The sequence below is a fragment of the Ostrinia furnacalis genome, unplaced genomic scaffold (assembly GCF_004193835.3).
Source record: "Ostrinia furnacalis isolate ACB-3 unplaced genomic scaffold, ASM419383v2 OfSCF5386, whole genome shotgun sequence".
Taxonomy (NCBI): domain Eukaryota; kingdom Metazoa; phylum Arthropoda; class Insecta; order Lepidoptera; family Crambidae; genus Ostrinia; species Ostrinia furnacalis.
This window is the reverse complement of record NW_021135625.1, coordinates 70,048-89,570: the sequence shown is the minus strand read 5'-3', so window position 1 is coordinate 89,570 and position 19,523 is coordinate 70,048. Positions and strand designations below refer to the sequence as shown.

The window sequence follows — 19,523 nt, the reverse complement described above, 5'->3', positions numbered from 1 at the left end:
TTAAGCCTGCCTGCGTCAATCTTGTTCGAATAAAAAGAAATACTTAGTAAGGAAAATAATAGTCTTACCACCAGCTAACCAAGAACGAATGAAAATCGAGGTATGAGATAGGTTATTATCTTGATTCATGACTCTACTCCTTGACGTCAGCGCTCATGTTGCGTTGGCCATAACTGAGCTATGTTTTTCTAGAGCAAATGATAAATTTCTCGTTAGGCGATTTAATTTCACATTTGTAACTATCCGCCTCTCGTTTGTTCGTTACAGCCAAATGACGTCCACTGCTGGACAAAGGCCTCCCCTAAGGATTTCCATAACGACTGGCCCTGCGCTGCCGTATCCAGGTTCATCCCGCGACCTTCACCCGATCGTGTCGGTCCACCTAGTGAGAGGCCTGCTCTCAAATCGCAAGAAATCGCCAAAAAATATTAGCACACTAGCTTTCCGCCCGCGGCTTCGCCCGCGTGGAATTTTGTCTGTCACAGAAAAACTTTATCGCGCGCGTCCCTCTTTCAAAAACCGGGATAAAATTATCCTATGTTCTTTCCCGGGACTCAAACTATCCCTATGCCTTTCATCGAAATCGATTCAGTGGTTTAGGCGTGAAAGCAAGACAGACTAGAGTTACTTTCGCATTAATATTAGTATAGATAGAACTATAGATTTTAAAGGTATACTTACTGGGTGGCTGCCATTATGACTAGAGACACAAGTCTGCCTGCCGACGTCGCTGTTCAAACGGACCTCATTATTGCTGGCAATGAAATTATCTATCCCGCTTGCCGCCTAACACTGCCCCCACTTCTTATTTCCGCGCCCACGGAAACTTTCCTATAAAACAATTCCCAAGAAACTTCATTGTAGCGGATCGGAATGTCTGTATTTCAATATTTGTTTTAAAAGTAATTTTCGACGTCTGAAACCGTCAATGAAATATTAAATTATTTTACGAATCATTTTAGTAAGTAATACCTAATAGGTTTTAGGAACTTCATTTTGAAAAAAGAAAGAAAATTCATGAAAATTGGATTGGAAAATGAAAACCCAAAAACTGCAACGAACAAAATGCCTACCAAAATAAAATCGCTAAAGCAATAATTATCATTTTTTTACATCTTCATTCTAAAAATGTTTAACTAGTAAATTTTTATTTTTATAATCTTTGTGTTTTTATAATTATTTACTGCTTTGTGTTAAAGCGTTCAAGTCCGCAAGATATCATACCTAAACTATTTTCATAGAATGTTGCCAATCGGCTCCAGCTCTCAAATTAATTAACTCGAGAAGTTCTCGGATTCCCCGCGGATTACAAATTTGTAAAGTGAGTAAACAGGCGCTTGAACATTCAAAGAACATAAACTAGAGATGAAACGGATAGTTGTTTGGCCGGATACCGGATACCGGATATCCGGCCAGCTGCTAGGCCGGATAGCCGGATATCCGGCGGCCGGATAGTTGGCCCATTGTCTCGTTTCATGTCGTGACGAGTTTAGCGCCGCACAGGTGCTTCGAAGGCGATCAGTGGGTCTATTAGTAGACTAGACTAGTCACACTTTTCGAAAATCGAATCTGTCCGAATAGAATGTCAGATTATGCCACTTGTCTAAGGGGCAGATCAATTCGAGCGATTTCGGTTGCTATCGTGAGTGTGTGATTGAATAGTGAAAATTAAATTAGTTTACTTGCTGCGTAATCTGACTGAACTGCATGCATCATCATCAAACCATTAGTGAAAAAAAAATANCAAAAAAAGAAATTAGTTTTTTGAAAGGCTTTTTGAAGAATGGCTTTTTTGTAACTTTTTGGACTTTAAATAAAAGCCGTCATTATTATAAGCCATTTTATTGATATTTACCTCAAAGATTAATGTATTTAATTTTATTAAAAGGAAATTGTCGTAGTTTTTTAATATCCGGTATCCGGCCGGATAGTGAGTTACTATCCGGTATCCGGCCGGATAGTAAATTTAGGCCGGATATCCGGCCTACCGGATAGTTGCCGGATATCCGTTTCATCTCTAACATAAACCAATAACCTCTGGGAACGATTGGACGAAATCTATAGTTATTTTGTGGTCATGTTTTGTTATGAAGACCCTGGTCTTCCAATATTATTCTAATAAGGCAAATCTAAATTAAGTAGGTAGTTACTACACTAATATTAGGGATAAAGTTTGTAAATACTAATACAGATGCTCATAACCACAGAACATAGAAAGAAGTCTTTCTAGTTTCTATGTACCGTACTCATAAAAAAAAATATATTAAAAAATCTTACGTGGGTTGATGGCAGCAGCAAGCAAGCAAGGGCTGTCGCTTGTCTCCATACCCGTCCTGGTGATCCAGCATGTCTGCGGTGAAATGCTGAAAACAGAAAGGGAAACCATCAAAGACCTAAGGCCATCGTCAATTTGATCTTAGTTAAAACTTATGTATAAATTATTAGCCAACGAAAACCCCAAGAATTCTATCTCAAAACTTTGGAACATTTATACTTTAGCTCTTGGCGAGTATTTGTGTAATAACTTCTTGATAACTGGCACTGAGCTGGTGCACTGGCACTCAGGGGACGAGAACACTATTAAAAGTTGTTCTAACTCCGCGAGCGACGCAACTAGTTTGTGTTGGGACTATCTAAACACAGCATACATGCGACTTGATACAAAGATTCGGGCACTTCGGAGTGTTTGATTGGGTTAGTTCCCATTTATTGGCTAGAGAGTGATTTTGTCGCATAAAAACAAAGTTTGAAAAAGTATTGACTAGTTTCTTATTAGAAACAACGCTGGGGATTGCCGGCTACTTCGGGCTGAAGTTCTCTTCAGGGCTGGTCCGTCCGGTGGATAATTGATGATTGTTAGTAGATACGAGCCCAGACCTATCTACTTTAACATATTTGGTTAACATTGATAACTTTCTGCAAAAATAAGACATTACATGTGTCTTACTCCTTTACTAAGTTTCCGTTTACTAGTGTGCCCCGTTCTAAAGAAACTGATCTATATTCACCAACGCACGCTGTTTGCCCATTTTATAACTTTGGCCTTGGGCACCTCTTTAAAGTAAAAAAGGTCTTCCTTCAGTTTCGTGCAAAAGGACGCCGGTGCTCACGACGAGAGCCGCATTGTAAAGATGCCTTCAAAGGTGTACAAATAGTCACGTATTCGTCATGCAAGTCAATGCGGACGGCAAAAGGCTAAGTCTAGGCTTAAGACGAGATAAGTATTTTTCAAGGACGCTTTACACGGCTCGAAGTGGCGGTGCCAGACATCACAAGTGCGCGACTCAGTGTGTGAACGTATGAGAATCCTTTTTTACTTCCAACAAAATTAGTCATATTTCATTACAAAACATTTCTACCATCCTTGTATTTCTGGTGTAGAACTAGGTACCTATTATTAATTTAAACAAGGCAAAAACTTAAATTTTTTATAATCCAACAAAAAATTACTTGTATAATTTTTTGTTGGATTATAAAAAAATTAAGTTCTTGCTACAATATTACATAGTATAACAACTTATGTGCATCGATAGTAGTCGATATTTTTTTCCGTCCCCGCGAAAGGTTTCACGTTTCCGGGCTACATGTCGGTTTCACCCGAGAGATTTCATATCCTTAAATTTCCGATGAAAACAAAGAATCGGTGAATATAGGATCGCGAAAGCGGAGCGAATGGAAATTTACATCCTAATTTCCCATGTGACCTCAGTCTCTATTCGTCAGCAGTATCAAAAACGCCCGGAGCCTTTGCAGGTCATACATATAATTTTAGGCAGCACACTTTGTGAGAAATGAAAAATTTTCAGCTTAGGTACAGGTACACACATCGGCAATCAACTAACAAAATCTTACATTACCATGGTAGAGTTTTGACATTCATACTTAAAGAAATACTATGATTTCAGTGGTTTTTTATTTACTTAAACGTCCTAGTATTGATCTATGAAGACATCATGTTGATAGAAATAATACTTACTGCCCTTACTGGGATGTTTTTTATTCGAATAGAAGTTTGAATTTTAGGCTATTGCGCGGTAAAAATAAGACCTCAATTGGTTGCTGTGAAAATGCAAAACTTAAATTTTAATAACGATCCTATTTTCAGCGTCCATTACTTTAAATATCTTTTGTTCAGAAAGTGGCCGGTCTTAAAAATCGCTATAAAAATGCAAATTGAATGTAACTTCGTTCGGAGACTAAAATTAAGCGGGCAATTTTTAGAACAATAAATTGAGAAGCTCATTCAATCTTTGATAACAGTTTGACCCACAATAACTTGGTTAAATAATTTGGTTATTGTCTTTTGAAATTATGTTTTACTGCAAATACAATTTAAGCAAGGTGTTAAAGGGCGGCGCAGAACCGGTCGTTACAGAAATACTTGGGGGAGGCCTTTGTCCATCAGTGGACGTCACTTGGCTGAATCGAACGAAGGTGTTGAAGGTGTTGAAAAAATTGCTTAGTAGCAAGTGCGACGAATTTATTCGCATACGGACATTCACAAACTATCAAAACGCGACAAGAGTCTGAAAGTCTAGCAAACAAAGAGAAAGCCGGGTATAATTACGATCTGTCTGGCGGCTGGAGCACAAAAACCAGCACGTAAAACCGAAATACATTAATAGTGGGGTTCATAAAACCCACTAATTGCTACCGACAGCTAAACTGAGCTTTCGGATTATAGCTCTGAACCCGTCTCGCCGCTAGTGGTGCTTGAGTCGGCGAATTCGTCACCTGTTGAAAATAATTAGGCAAAAAAAATCTGCGGTAAAACAAAAATCTAGGTGCAGACTCAGGCTCAACAGCCTTCTGTGTTACCCACTCGACGGGAAACTTGTTCGCAGACGGATTTTCGGTGGGAATTTTTTGCGAATGCAAACTATTCCGAACGAGTGTGCTTGCCTGACGATATCATAAAACCTAAAACATAGGTGCTTACTGCTTACCTTACCACTTCAGGGGTCGATGATAATTTTAATTTGAGTACCTAGTTCAAGTTTTTATTAATTAAAAAGTACGTAAGCACAATACTCGTACTTACTTTCAAAATAGGGCGCGGCGCACTCTTTGTTACGCTTCTTCATTAAAAGTAACTAGCTGACCCGGCGAACTTCGTACCGCCTTAGCGTAGAGATTTTCTTAATATTTTTTTCCGTAAGAACCATCCTTGGACTTCCACAAACATTTAAAAAAAAGAATTATCGAAATCGGTTCAGCCGTTCACACGTGATGCCGTGACAACGCGAAACGGGTTTCATTTTTATATATATAGATTATTTCTATGGTTTTCTAGGCACTATTGAAATTGTTAATAACGCGTGCAACTATTCGTAGTAGAAGTACCTCTACCCTCTTTCGTATACAACTAATTGGGCGGCGCGGACCTTCCGGAATTTAATTTCATTTTTTTTTTTAAGTTTTCTGCATTTTGTACTAGGTTAGACAAAATTAAATACCCTTTTAAGTGTTCGTGAAAGTCAACGCCACCTCATGCCCAGTTATGTGCCACATCTTTGCTTTAAACTGCATTTTATCATGTCATGCAGTGTCATGCAATAGATTAATTTCAAACTTTTTACTTGACACTGGCTGATTGTCCAAATCCAAAACGAACAAAAAAGTAAAACTGTCAGTGTCAAATATGTCAAATTAATTGACATTTTCGGCACGGGGTGGAAACGCCATAGAGTTTGACAGCTCCATAGAGAGTGAATTTTTTTGACAGTTCCGAGAGGAAGTGACTTTTTTTATAGTTGTCTTTTGTATGCGACAATGGTCTTTTGCGTGTCTGGAATCATAGTAAACATTTTCGAATTACAACTTCAACTTTTATTTATAAATTATTTTATTGAATCTATTTGCATTCTATAAATGAAATGATTATTTAAAAGTATATTAATTCAAAGTCGTAATTTTCACTTTAATCAATTTAGTTCCGTCTCAAGTCTACAACTGTGACATTATTAAAAAAAAAACGTCAAAAATTTTCATCGAAAAAACGTGTTTTTCTTAAACAAATTTTATCTAATTAAAATCAATAATTTCTCAATCAATAATAATAAGAACTACATGTGCATGGATTGCCAGTTGGATTGATGTTTGTTTTAAGAAGAAATTTCTCAAGTAAGATATCCACTCGAGAAAGGTTATTGCAGCTTGCAGCAACCTCATGTTTTATCAAGTATTGAACCACACAAAGGATTAAATCTTCATTACAATATCATTCATAACTCCATTTAAATCAATGGAAACTAAATATGGATCGTTTCATGGAGTAACAACATACTTTAGAGTTTGGACCCAAAATACAATACACGTAGGTACATTGCAGGCATAGATTGCAGGACACAGTGAATGATACGTGTTTTATACAGTGAATCTAAGAACCTATTTGTTTCAGGTTAATATCGAACTTATAAGGTGTTAAGCTGCAATTACAATAAAAGTGCTTGCTATGGAATCACCGGTGCTGATCATTATTGTCAACTGTTACTTAAAATCCAGATGAACCAACCTTTACTTCCTATTCAAATAAGTTTAGAAGAAACCTATATAAGCAATAAAACCAGACCAAGAATGCTTGATTACAAACGATGAACTCATTTCATTTGCAAGTNACTTACTTTTATAAATTTTATCGTACATGACGTGATACCCTTGACGTTTACAACATTCGGTCAACATACATCAAAATTTTGGAAAACTTTCGTTAGAGTTACCTCGAAATGGATTCAGGATGGATGAATGCTGCAGTTTTTGGATTATTAGAGTATACTCTGCTCATAAGGTAACCCCGCAAAAAGAAGTCTGCTGGAATGAGATTAGCGCTTCTTAGAGGCAGTGAGATTTCATCCCTGCTTAATTGGTTTGTTGCATTGAAAGGATGATTAATTTTTGAGAATGATATACTGGTAGGCTGAAAGGCTTTTTGATTTTTAAAGCTGCAAAATTCGCAAGGCTATGACCGGAGCACTTGGTTTCACCAAGATGGGGCTACGTGTCACACTTCAAATGAGAGCATTTAGATGGTAAGAGACATGTTCCCACAAAAAAATAATTTCAGGCAGGGTTGACATCTCCTGGCCACCAGGAAGCCCTGATCTCACTCCAGAAAATTATTTTTTATGGTGTTACATTAAGAATAGAGTATACTTTTATAAGGGGAATTATAAAACGAGCGACTAAAAAAAAACTTTGCGACTGATGATGGCATACTGTTTTAATACCTTGAGCGGTATGAATTTGAGTAAGCGAAAAATTTACCAAACTAACGACGAATATTGATCAATAATAAAATCCAGAACGAGCTTACAAAATGTGGGTTTTGATTAATACATTTCAGACATAAAAATACTATCCGGGCGACTAAATTACTAAGTGAGCGACTAGAAATACAGAGAGGGCAACTTTAATATGAAGATACATTACATTTTTCTAATTGAGGTTTTACTGAACGAACTACAAAAAAGTTAATTCTAAGCAAAGTTTTGTGAGCTGCTTTATTAATGACTAGCGGCCGCCCGCGACTTCGTACGCGTGGATCCCGTTTTACCCCCTTCATCTATCTTACGCGGTTTAGATTTTTTCATACAAATGTTTTTTCCAATTTACAAATATTTCATATATTTTACAGGTGGTGAGAAACGTGTAGATCTGGCCTGCTTACAGTGGCTATTGGATTGGACAGAACCAAAGTGAGAGTGAACGTGTGAATTTATGGAGAACATTAAAAACTATTTTACTATAAGTCATAACGCAACTTATTTTGTATGAGTTACATACAAATGTCAAGCCGTGAGTACATTATGTAAAAACTAAAACAATGTACTGTAATCACAACAGTAACTGTAATCTTTTAAAATCCAATAGTTTTAATGCTTATTGATTTTTGTAAACAAAATATTTCATGTTATATTTCATCAATAAAGTTTCATTTGATACTTCAATAGTTTTATTTTTAACCGCAATACATGAAAAGGAACGGATCATAAAAAAGTATGACAGGTATATTTAATCTGTGGGCGGCAGACGCCATATTGTATTCAGCGCCACCTACTGGACAATCTAGCTCGGTACCAGTTTGTTTATCGTATAACCAATACTAGGGCCGTTTCCTATCTGTCTTTAGACATACTCTCTAACTCTCTAATCTGTGATTTTCGGTTCACGGAGATGTAAACAAACTATCGATTTTTATTTTTTCCTACTTTGAGTGTTCTTGTGAATGATAATTTACAAAATGATGGATCAGGAGACCGCTAGAAAGCTTCTCGTTGAAGGTGGTACCTTCGTCTTCCTTGGCGTACCAGAAGAGACGCAATTTGGGATTGATATGCAATGCTGGAACACTGAAGAGGATTTCCGCGGTATAAAGATGATTCCTCCGGGATTACACTACATACACTATTCGGCTGTAAGCAAAGGCACTGGGGATGTGTCGCCAAGGTAGGAAATAACTGTAGAAAATCTTATTTACAAAAGTAAACGCTCACGACAATCTACCAGTTGTAGGCAAATGTAGGTTATTTTCAAACGAAAGTAAAGAAAGCCTACGGTTATTTTAGTTCCCTAAAAACAATACTCGGTAAATGTTTTCCATAGCCATAACATCTGACTACAGAACTGAATCTTTTACAGGTCCGGTTTCATGCATTATTTCCAACAGAAAGAGTTTGTCGTGAAGATGTGGGATAAAAAGGCTGAGGATATAAGCAAAGAAGAAATAAGTGACGAAAGTATTCAACGTCTCAAAGACAATCTCTTCAATATTGACAAACACTTGGCGCCATACCCTTATGAAATATGGCAAAAGTGGAAACTACTTACAACACATATTACAGGTAAATAAATACAAAAGAGATTTCTTTTCACCTACTCTTTAGATTTCATTTTATTGCATCTGAGAAACTGTTTTTATCAGAAATTTTAGAGTACATTTATTTATATTAATAAAAACTGTTTCTTAAAAATTTCAGCTGAACTCGCAGCAAAACTTTCCCCTGAATGTGGGATAATCCGGTCTGCAGTCGAGCTCATGAGCATGACGGATGAGGAAAGACCACGAGGTGCAAAAGGAAAGGTTCCGGAACAAATGGAAAGTCAAGAAGAGAACAGTGAGGAGTCACCACCACCCAGCGACCCACAGGAAGGCTGCTCTACTTCTGGCCAGTCCGATGCTAAGAGGTTCAAGAGGCTCTCCAATGAAGAAAAACTTAACGCTATGTTACCAGACTTAAAACCTACTCCAGGTAACATAAGTACTAGTTACTTTTTTAAAAAATATTTATTTGTCAGGATAAAATTTTCTCTTAAGTCTGCGGGCACGAAACTGGCGAGCGGCGACAATGCATACAACAACATGGACAAAATATGGTGACGCACATCGCCGCCGCTTCGCCGTCGCGTCGCCCCGCCATCGCTCGGCCGTCACCAGTTTCGTGCCCGCAGACATAGACATTACATACTTACTAGAAACTCAAAATACTTGCAGGCACATCCCTACGATTCACGGAGATACCACGTGACAAATTCCCGCCAGGATCCACACCAGAGGAGATCACTAAACACTATTTGGACCAGTCGTATACCTTGGAACTCATGATAGCCGAGCATGAAGAGTGAGTATTATTAGCTTCAGCATAAAGCAAGTATGAAGTCTTCATACTTTGTGAGCATTTTATTATTTGAGGCAGACTACTGACTTATACTTAGTAAACATTGCTTTAAAGACTGCCTCCTAATACCAATTAACGATTAATAGCATTACAACTACATTTTAAATTAACTACATACAATGAACTCTTTTTTCAGACCATTACATATTGTTGGAGAACTCCAGTTTGCTTACCTGTGCTTCTTGATTGGCCATTCTCTTGATGCATTTGAACATTGGAAGAACCTAGTCATACTCTTCTGCTCTTGTGACGATGCCTTAAACAATCACAAGAATCTATTTTTCCATTTTGTCAAAACACTGGAAAGTCAAATAGATGAAATGCCCGAGGAGTTTTTAGCTGACATAGTCATGAACAAAAATCTGGTGTACAAAAAGTTGAGGGAGTTTTTCCGGACAGTGTACACAAGCAATATTGAAGGCAGATTTCTGAACCTTATAAATGACTTCAAACATGGTTTGACTGAGAAGTTTCAATGGGATTTCACAGAATTAGATGCAGATGAAGATGATGAAAGGCCGGTTGTGGTAAAATTGGCTGAAAGTGTAGATGAAGGTGTATAAACATATAAAACCAAAATAGTGCCCAAATTTTATGATGTAAAGGATGAAATCCTATGTTTTAGATGTGTATTGTGTACTGTGTACATTTTATCTATTTTCTTAAATCTTTTACTAATAATTCTAGGACATAAGAAATATAAGATTTAACTTTTTTTTATCAATACTTCTTTATATCAACTAAGTACTTAGATAGTATTCAATCAAATAATGTGATACCTTACCTGCATGCAATATTCACTGACCATTCACAAAGCAATAATATTTAAAATCTTTTACTATGTATCTGAGTATTTTTATGAATTAGTACAAGATGATATTAATGCAAATAAACTACACATAAACGTAAAATTCATTTATTTTATGAATACCCTTATAATTATAAGTCACCGATAACAGTAATTAATACTAAAACATATTAAATTTGTTTATTTCTTCTTCTTAAATTGCTTCTTTGCTAGTTTTTGCGTATTCCTATTTTCGAACTTCGACTTCTTAGGTGGAACAGGCATGTCTGAAAACACAGAGAATATCATGGCTATTAGAACACAAGTTACTATAACTTAATATAATATTACTATTTAATGAATTTTATTAAAAGAAAACAAATGATATTATTTTTTAATTTATGAAGATAACTTACTTATGCTAGGCCTTCGTTGTGGCATCTTTTTCTTGTCCTCACTTTTTATTTGTTTTGCTGCTTTTGCTACAGGACCTTTTGTGGGGATGTGCTTTATTTTTTTGGGAGGCTCCTCTTCACTGAAACAAAATTATTTGAAACATTAATATGAATACTATGTACTTAATGTTGCAATCCTTGGGTTCATGTTATGGGACTTAATAGGTCTATGTTTATTATAATAAAAAAAAGTAAATTAAAAATATGTATGAACTTTTTTTACCAACATAAAGCAATAATGAACATTTGAATATAAATATCCCTCTTTACTGATAGAAATTTACACACTTGAACAGTAGGTAGTTAAAAATGACATCCCATTCTGAAGTCACTTAAACCAGTGTTCAAGCCAGGTATAGGTAACTTTTAGGGAGTAACAATATCTACAACATACCTATCAGATTCCTCAAGGTCATCTGCTTCATCATCATCATCACTGCCATCAGAATCATCACCACTCACATCACCTAGCATTTTCTCAAACTCGTCTGAATCAAAAGCGTATGAGCTGTCACTGTCTTCACCAGATTCTTCTTGAATTTTTATAAAGTTTTCAACAGGTTTGACGCCGGATTCTTTTAATTTTTTCTCTTTCTGATTCTGTTGTTTTATATCAACTTTAACTTCTGGTTTAGGTTTCTTTGATTTTTTAGGTTTTTCTTCAACCTTTGCAGTGATTTCAGGTTTCACATTCGATTTATCGCTTTTGTTTTGGTTAACCAGTTTTTTCTTGTCTTTCTTTACATCAGCAGTTTGTTTATTAGTGTCTTTCGGCTTAACTTCTTTCTTTTCATTGTCCAGCTGAAAAAGAAAGATAATAAAGAAATAAGTATTGTGTATTGTCGATGATACTGAATAAAAATTTTTTCTTTCTTTCAAATAGCTACATATTGAATACATACAAGATATTGCATGACAGATGATTCAAGGATGCTTTGTTTGATTGTATGAAGATATGGTATTTTAAATAACTAAAGATTGGTGATCAATTCTAACCATTTGAAATACATCCTACAAAAATAATATCAAATAATAAGAAGTAGGTAGGTATCATTGAGGCACTTTAAAAAAATGCAAGTATTTTTTTTTATTCAAGTAGTCATAATATTTTTAATACATCAAGCAGGAACTGTTTCAATAATGAGACATACATTTATTTCTGTTATTTGGCCACAAGAATAATTTATATCCCTTTCTAGCAACTTTTTTTACCTTTCTTTTCACAACTTTATCCTCCTGTTTCACTACTGGGCTTGAAAGCAGCTGCAGAAGACTTTCAGGTACATCTACAGGCTCGAATTTGTACTCAATGCCCAAAGCCTTCAACTTATTCTTCTGTTTTGTTAAACTGAAAAGAACATGTGAAGATTATAACATACTGTGACTGAGAAAATAAAATTGGAAAGTACATACAAACAAGCTTTCTGGCACTTTCAAAATCTGTAATTAAAATAAAAAATACATCTTTTTAATTTATTCAACAATATTGCGGGTTTTTTTTTGCGATGAGAATTCAACAATATTGTTTTAAGTACAGTTTTTTTATGTTCATAAAACTTAAGCATAAGAAACTACTCACGTTGATAGAAGTTTTTTGGCTTTTTTCAGTTCACCTTGCTCATCTTTGTTAGCATTGTGAATCTGGAAAACATTGACAAATTAATGGAAAACATTGAAAAACTAAGAAAATTTTACAAAAATGTTTTTTTTATCTACATTTTCAAATGTTTTTCTCTCTACATTTAGCAAGGTCAGCTAAAGTTTAATAAAAAATACCTTTTTTTGTTTAAGTCTTGCTTCACTGCCAGGATTAAATGTGGAACTCCAAAATTTCCTTCTAGCATGAATTCTCTGCTTTTCTGGTGGGATATATGCAGCTGTAAAGACGAAAATATTTAGCAAGCATATTTTTTACAGAACTTATAATGGAATCTACTAATGCTGTGGTTACATGCAATGCAATCCACAGAACATCTGACTATCAGTTTTTTATTATTATTTCATTGTTATTAGCTATACCAAACTTAAATTTCAGGTTATTCAGTATAGACATAACTTTTATACTAGTTTATACCTTTGATAAGCCTCTTTCCCATGAGATAGTTGTTCATAGTTTCCGCCACTATCTCAGCAACAGCCGTGTCCTTGAATTCCACAAATGCAAACCCCTTGGAATGTCCTGTGCGTTTCGATCTGATCACTCTTACGTTGGTAACCACTCCAAACTGTTTGAAGTATTGAGTCATCTCATTCTGGAAATTAGAAAGCAAAATACCATTAGTATTTAGTATTAAGATTAAATTTTAATGATAATAATAAGATCTTTTCATACAGCCTTTTCAAACAACAAAAACGAGTAGTTACATAGTAAATAAATACTACCATTAATGTATCCATGTATCATTTCACTTATTGTTGATGTTTAAATAAATAACCACACTAACCTCATAAAAACCATGTGGTATATGACCCAAGTAAACAAGGCCCCTTTGTGGTCCCTTCTTCTTTTTCTTGGCTTTACCATCCTGTGGCTTCACCACTTCTTTCTCATCATTCTTCTACAAATAAATAATGAAAATAAATAAAAATGTACACAACATAACCTATACTGCACCGCATTGTCACAATAAAAATGTTACCTTTATGAGATTTTTAATTCCTTTTATAGATTTTACAAACTGTTTTTGTTTGCTGGAATCTAAAGCTACAATCTCTTCCATAGTGAAATTGAAATTAACAAATCGTCTAAAATCCAAGTTAAACGTAAGGAAAGAACACGCAAAAGCAAATGAATGATTGAATGAAATCAATCGATTTGACAGCAATGACAGCTGACCTGTTTGACATTTTTTTTTCTATTTTTCACGGCTTTGGACATATAACAGATAAAAAAAACTTAACCCTCAAATTGAGCTAAAACATGAGCTCACTTTTTTAGTTTTCAAACGGTAAAATAGTAGAGGAAGAGAAATCGTCATTTTTGTTTTGACGTTTCTTTCTTGTTTGAGGTTATCTTGCTATGCTTTTGTTGTTTTTTTACCGTTAAAATGTACATACATTACAGAAAACAATTCAAATAAGTTAGTAAAAAAGTGTATAAGCATATTATTGAATCGATACATGAGCAAAAGTGTCTAATTATGTCTACTGGAACGATAAATAACTACATTCAATTTGTGGAACGGGTTTTCCGAACTTGCCAAGGCGAAACCCTCGGAAAACTGCTCTCCTTGAGAGATGGACATGTAGCAAACAGAAACCTACGATCTAGCGACATCGCTTCATTAGTAGAAGGCAACTGTGTGGCGCCTCTCGATGAAATAATTATAGCACATCTTTCGTGTGTAAAAGTAAGTGTTACTTAGTGAAACGGTAAATCTGAGACTATGAACATAACTCAATAATCATAATGTCTAAATTTACAGGCACTGTACATGAGAAATTATGATGAAGCGTATGAGCACCAGACAGCTTGTGTGGCGTCGGTTGTGAGGCTGGTCCAAGCACAACAAGGCGAGAACTGGATTCTGCCACTTCTATATGCTGTCAGTCTGGACTTAAGACTGGTTGCTTTAAAAACAGAAGCTGTTAATCGTAAGGATACCTTTATATTACTGTCTAAACTACAAAACTTCTATTATTATTTATTTTTTCAAATAATTCATTCATATTTATTTATCTTTTGCAGCCACCAATGGAAAGACTTTGGAAAAGGCTGCAGATAGTCTTCTGGCTGGTTTCAGAGTGTGCGTCGGAGACACAAGGACAAATGAGCCATATACCAAAAAAATTGGCATGCTGACTATTGTCAACCAACTGCTGAAAGTTTATTTTTACATTAATAAAATACATTTGTGTAAGCCTCTGATTAGAGCTATTGATTCCACAAATTTGAAGGAGCCCTTTCCACTAGCCCAGCGAATTACGTACAAGTATTTTGTTGGCAGAAAAGCCATGTTTGATTCTGACTACCGCTCAGCTGATGAGCACCTGTCTTTTGCATTCCAAAACTGCCACAGGAAAAGTATAAAGAACAAAAAGCAGATATTGACTTATCTAGTGCCTGTGAAAATGTTGCTTGGATTTATGCCAACCAAAAGAGTGGTATGCAAGTATGATCTGGCGCTGTTTTGGGACTTGGCCTGTGCTGTGAAGAATGGAAACTTGCGAGGCATTGACCAAGTAATGGAGGAACACGAGAGCTTCTTCATCCAGGCTGGTATCTATTTAATTGTTGAGAAACTGAAGATTTCTGCTTATAGAAATCTCTTCCGGAGGGTGTATTTAGCAGAAAACTCCCACCAGATTGAAATAGCCAGCTTCCAAGCTGCTTTGCAGATAATGGGCCATGATGATGTGGATGCTGATGAAACACAATGTATTGTGGCCAATCTAATTTACGATGGGAAAATAAAAGGGTATATTTCATACCAGCATCAGAAAGTTGTGGTTAGTAAACAAAGTGCATTCCCAGCGTTGACCTCATTATACTAAACTTTGTAGATTAAGTAACTTTTGTATGAACCTTCCCATAAATAAAAAACCAATCACATTAAACTTTTTTATTAAATCCACAATATATTTCAAAGAATAATATAAATATAATAAATTTTGCCCATCACTAACATAGCATTATATCCAACAATGCTGCATATATTTTTAAGTCTTACAGTTAAAATGTCTGTGATTCTAATAGAAAGACACAATCTAATCTATTTTTACAGCAATGTCCCTTATAAAATACACAGTTTAAAGTTTGTATGAAGTTGAAAATTGAAAGGCTGCAGTGATGTGCAATGCTGTTCATCTGTTGTTATCTGTGATTGATCTTGCTACAGTATATTTTTAGCTAATTCAAATATCTTTTGCATCATGCATTTGATTTTTAGATATGTTTCAGTGCAACATTTGATATGCATTTAACATATTACTCTAAGCTCTTGTGTAAATTTTCTTTTGTTAGGAAGACATTTCACTTTTTTATAACATAAAAAGATCTAATTGCACATCACCACATTTGAAAATTTATTTGGTAGAAAAATATTACGAAATATTTGACTAGCTATTCATTTATATTCTTTTATTTTTATATATTTTCTTATATTAAACACTTACTAGCTAACATGTTTCTTCTACATGTCGTTAAATGAAGATCTAAACAGGGATAAATACTGTTGAAATACACTGAAATGTTCCTAAAAGCTTAATAGAAAGGCTCTGTATACATATACTTGAAAAGACAATTATATTTTGTTCTACTATAAACTACTAACTAAAAATAACATTTTTTGCCACACTAATCAATGATAGTTTATTATAGATGTCAATATTTACATGCTTTTACTCTGTATTGTAAAGTGCCTATTATTTTCAATTCTACTACTAACCAATTTACTTGCTACAGGAATTGGGAATAGTTTTAGAAATTAAAATTGGTCACATCATCTGTGCCATTTTTTTTTATCCTATCTGTTTTCATTGTTTGAACCACTCTATTACTGCATAACTAAAATTCCTCTATGCTGTACTGTTACATACACACACATACCTAAGTGGCAGTTAAATATGCTGACAACTATAATAAATTGTCAATAAAATCTTATACATTTCATAATATGAAGCATTGAATGAAACATTAAAATGTACTAAAACAACACTATAAAATACATTTTGCCTACAATCAGTTAAATACAATTAAATATGTTTATCAGAATAAAAATGCAAATTAGATAGATACATCACAATTTGTACTGCATAGCTATAATTAGGTATGTGTAACTGACTTACACACTATTGTATATTAGTAATGGAAGGAATAAAATAAATTGTGGAATAAATTTTGTTAAAGAAGTTTGTTAAATGGAAATGCTTAGGTAGGTATACAGTATACCTAATAATGTAGTAGATATAAAATATAGATATTCACTAGTCATGTAGACATGATACTAAGATCCAACGCGATTCCGTGCCTTTTCCATTACATCTAAATCAATCCAGCCTTCGACTTGCCTATCCCTAATTTCAGCAGTATTATGTCCACATAAGAGCGAAAATCCAATAACATTCAACCCACAGTCGCCTTTGCGTTAATCATTATTTCTCAATAATATGGAAACCTAGTATAATCGTACTTGATACAATAGACCATAGTAGACTATTGAAGAATTAACCAAGATTAATATTTCTCTACCATAAACTGTTTAACATTTTCTTACTTGAGAATTTCTCCTATAACGATATTTAATCACATTTTAATACTTTATGATAAATCTCAAATAAAAATATAGGTTTATTACAATTAAAATGTATTTTTTTAATAACAATATGGATAGTAGAGTCATAATATATGTAAATAATATTGATTCATCTAAATTACCTCATTTTGTTTTGAATATTTCTTAACTTCTAATCTCTTATTCCACGTTTACTAATTGAAAGAGAAAAGTTTTGGCTTATTTAATTTTAACATTGGAGGCGATTATATTAATTTTACAATTTAGCTGCCAAACTCAATTCCCCTTATAAATGCCTGCTCCAGAATAAAAGGTTCTCTCTTTATTTTTGTACGATTTTTTTTGGCGGATCGAAATACTCATTCTGGATAAAATCTGTATAGATTTTGGCATAGCTTCTTAATTTTTCATAATTTAGTGATAATGTGACTTCTTGATGATAGTATTTTAAAATTGATAAACCAATTTTGAGTAGGTGCTTTTATGTTTTATTTTTTGGTAACGACCTACTCATAAATTAATTGGAATTTACAATATTTAAAACATGGTTTTTAATCTTCCTTAATTCTGAGTTTTTTTGTTTCGATATCAATTAAAAAGAGTGCAGCTACGATCAAGTTTGATGTTCCGAAAATGTTTAAAGTGGTAGCTAAATACCTACATATAAATAATAACCAGTAACGGTTGATTGACATATTTGCAAAAAAAAAAACCCGTTCAACCGGCAACGTAAAATTCAAACGGCTATATTTGAGCGGCTATGTTTGTCTGGAGCCAAAGACGATTGCAGGCGTTGCCGTTTAGTTCCTCTCAGGGAAAGCGAACTTGTGGAGAGGCGGGCCCTTGAGCAGCTCGTCCTTGTAAGCTGCCAAGATGGCGCGCGACATGCTCGGCTCTGATGCTGAAGCCTCCAGGAATTGCCGCATTAGCCTTGGAATTAAAATAAGAATAATATAAATATATTTGGACAATTTCACACAGCGCCATCTAGGCACAAAGTAAGCATCTATTATGCTTAAGAATATTATGTGTCCAACAAATGTTTGTATGGTGCGGGGTCGAACCCACGAATTTAAAGTTTACCTGTTAGCTGAATTAACTCCGAGACCTTCGCGGGCCTGCAGCAGTTCTGGGTGATCGCCAATCGTGTCGGTTAAAGCGGCAATCATCACATCTGCCAATGAAAAAACCGTTATAATTCAAATTATTACGTATTAACATCTACCGCCTCAGGAGGCAATTGAATCCACGACCTTTCACACGACCAATCGACTTTCACAAGTTTTCAAAAATTTACTTTTAGAAGCTTTATTAAGTTTACGTTTTGTCATTGCGTTAAAAATATACAATTACTGACCGAGAACTTTCTTCTCAATGGTGCGCGAGAGTTGTCCCCTCTCTGCCTCGAGTTCCAAGAAGGCCATGAACCTCTGTGTGGCGGCGCGCGCGCTGGCGGGGTCGTGCGATAGGGATTGGGAGAACATCATCTGGAAACACCAATGTTGCTCTATTATCCATCATAAATTGTATTGTACCTACCTATTCATTCCTTGAGATTTCGATAAACTCTACGCTTAGGCGTGGGGGATTACTTTACTGTGTTAGATAAAACCCGATCGATTGCTCTTCAGCGCGCCAAAATATGTATAAAGATGTTAAGAAATTTTAATAATCCAGGGGTAGGTACCTACTAGTAGTTACTAGTTACACTTACACCTAATAAACAATACCTACTTATAATAAGAAAGGTGACATAAATCTCTTAAAGACCTCTCTGAAGACCACATAAAAGTAGCAGGAAAGCGCTTGGATGTAACTACCAACCGAGCGATGTGGAAATCATCAATCGTACCTACCTATCTTCAGCAGTGGACGTCTTGTATTGTCACAAGACTGAAATGATGATGATGATGCGTTTAGTAAATGTTTCCTTACTTTAGCGAGCTGGTAGATGATTTCCTCGAGAGTGTATTCGGTGTAAAGAGTGTCAGCCGCCTTCAGCTTGTCCATCATCTCCTCGTACTCCTCCTCGCTGATGATCGGGCCATCTCGGTCGTAGTCTGATGTGCCTGAAAGGAATTTTGAACAATAATTAGGAGATAAAAAAGCGACTTTAAATAAAATGTATTTTTATTTTATTTGTCAAAAAGATAATGAAATCCTTTGGGTAGTCATATAGGTTAGTCATATTCGCTTATTAAAAGTAGGTATTTTTGGTAGGTTAATTACATTTCATTTTCATTAAAGTAAGACAGCACATTCATTAATTAGGTAAACAACCAAGAGGTCATCGGAAATTAAGTACCTACCCAAGTATAGAAAGTTCCCACAAAGAAAATCCTAAACAACAATAAGTACTAAAAGGTACTCGTAG

The 19,523-nt window shown here is 35.1% G+C and overlaps 4 protein-coding genes across 4 annotated transcripts in view; 2 read left to right on the top strand and 2 right to left on the bottom strand.

The window, feature by feature from the left end:
- Positions 1 to 8,161: 8,161 nt before the first annotated feature.
- On the top strand, positions 8,162 to 10,446 carry LOC114361016 (protein AAR2 homolog). The gene is made up of 5 exons (XM_028315920.1): positions 8,162 to 8,445; positions 8,638 to 8,840; positions 8,976 to 9,248; positions 9,491 to 9,617; positions 9,811 to 10,446. The coding sequence occupies exons 1-5, from the start codon at positions 8,225 to 8,227 to the stop codon at positions 10,235 to 10,237; spliced, it is 1,251 nt and encodes a 416-aa protein (XP_028171721.1). The 5' UTR covers positions 8,162 to 8,224; the 3' UTR covers positions 10,238 to 10,446.
- A 128-nt stretch (positions 10,447 to 10,574) lies between these two features.
- On the bottom strand, positions 10,575 to 13,682 carry Nopp34 (nucleolar phosphoprotein). The gene is made up of 9 exons (XM_028315919.1): positions 13,556 to 13,682; positions 13,361 to 13,474; positions 12,991 to 13,168; positions 12,693 to 12,793; positions 12,496 to 12,557; positions 12,129 to 12,264; positions 11,311 to 11,717; positions 10,878 to 10,996; positions 10,575 to 10,748 (listed from the first exon to the last, which is right to left on the bottom strand). Exons 1-9 carry the CDS (start codon positions 13,634 to 13,636, stop codon positions 10,663 to 10,665), a joined length of 1,284 nt encoding a protein of 427 aa, XP_028171720.1. The 5' UTR covers positions 13,637 to 13,682; the 3' UTR covers positions 10,575 to 10,662.
- Positions 13,683 to 13,909: 227 nt separating this feature from the next.
- On the top strand, positions 13,910 to 16,053 carry PCID2 (PCI domain-containing protein 2). Its single transcript, XM_028315918.1, has 3 exons — positions 13,910 to 14,266; positions 14,342 to 14,510; positions 14,605 to 16,053. The coding sequence occupies exons 1-3, from the start codon at positions 14,057 to 14,059 to the stop codon at positions 15,408 to 15,410; spliced, it is 1,185 nt and encodes a 394-aa protein (XP_028171719.1). The 5' UTR covers positions 13,910 to 14,056; the 3' UTR covers positions 15,411 to 16,053.
- The window catches only part of LOC114361010 (uncharacterized), a 40,452-nt gene continuing 36,908 nt past the window's right edge, over positions 15,980 to 19,523 (bottom strand). Inside the window, exons 10-13 of the mRNA XM_028315914.1 lie at positions 19,085 to 19,218; positions 18,507 to 18,636; positions 18,233 to 18,323; positions 15,980 to 18,079 (exon numbers count right to left, since the gene is read on the bottom strand). Of these exons, the coding sequence (XP_028171715.1) occupies positions 17,950 to 18,079; positions 18,233 to 18,323; positions 18,507 to 18,636; positions 19,085 to 19,218 (485 nt within the window). The 3' untranslated portion in view covers positions 15,980 to 17,949. The remainder of the gene's footprint in view (positions 18,080 to 18,232; positions 18,324 to 18,506; positions 18,637 to 19,084; positions 19,219 to 19,523) is intronic.

Coding starts and splice junctions, on each gene's coding strand:
- Nopp34 (XM_028315919.1), bottom strand. CDS start 13,636: ATGGAAGAGATTGTAGCTTTAGATTCCAGCAAACAAAAACAGTTTGTA. Junction 12,265..12,495: donor GCCAAAAAACTTCTATCAAC/GTGAGTAGTTTC, acceptor TGTTCTTTTCAG/TTTAACAAAACAGAAGAATA. Junction 11,718..12,128: donor ATAAAGTTGTGAAAAGAAAG/GTAAAAAAAGTT, acceptor TTTCTTTTTCAG/CTGGACAATGAAAAGAAAGA.
- PCID2 (XM_028315918.1), top strand. CDS start 14,057: ATGTCTACTGGAACGATAAATAACTACATTCAATTTGTGGAACGGGTT. Junction 14,267..14,341: donor CACATCTTTCGTGTGTAAAA/GTAAGTGTTACT, acceptor CTAAATTTACAG/GCACTGTACATGAGAAATTA. Junction 14,511..14,604: donor AAAAACAGAAGCTGTTAATC/GTAAGGATACCT, acceptor TATCTTTTGCAG/CCACCAATGGAAAGACTTTG.
- LOC114361016 (XM_028315920.1), top strand. CDS start 8,225: ATGATAATTTACAAAATGATGGATCAGGAGACCGCTAGAAAGCTTCTC. Junction 9,249..9,490: donor AGACTTAAAACCTACTCCAG/GTAACATAAGTA, acceptor AAATACTTGCAG/GCACATCCCTACGATTCACG. Junction 9,618..9,810: donor ATGATAGCCGAGCATGAAGA/GTGAGTATTATT, acceptor CTCTTTTTTCAG/ACCATTACATATTGTTGGAG.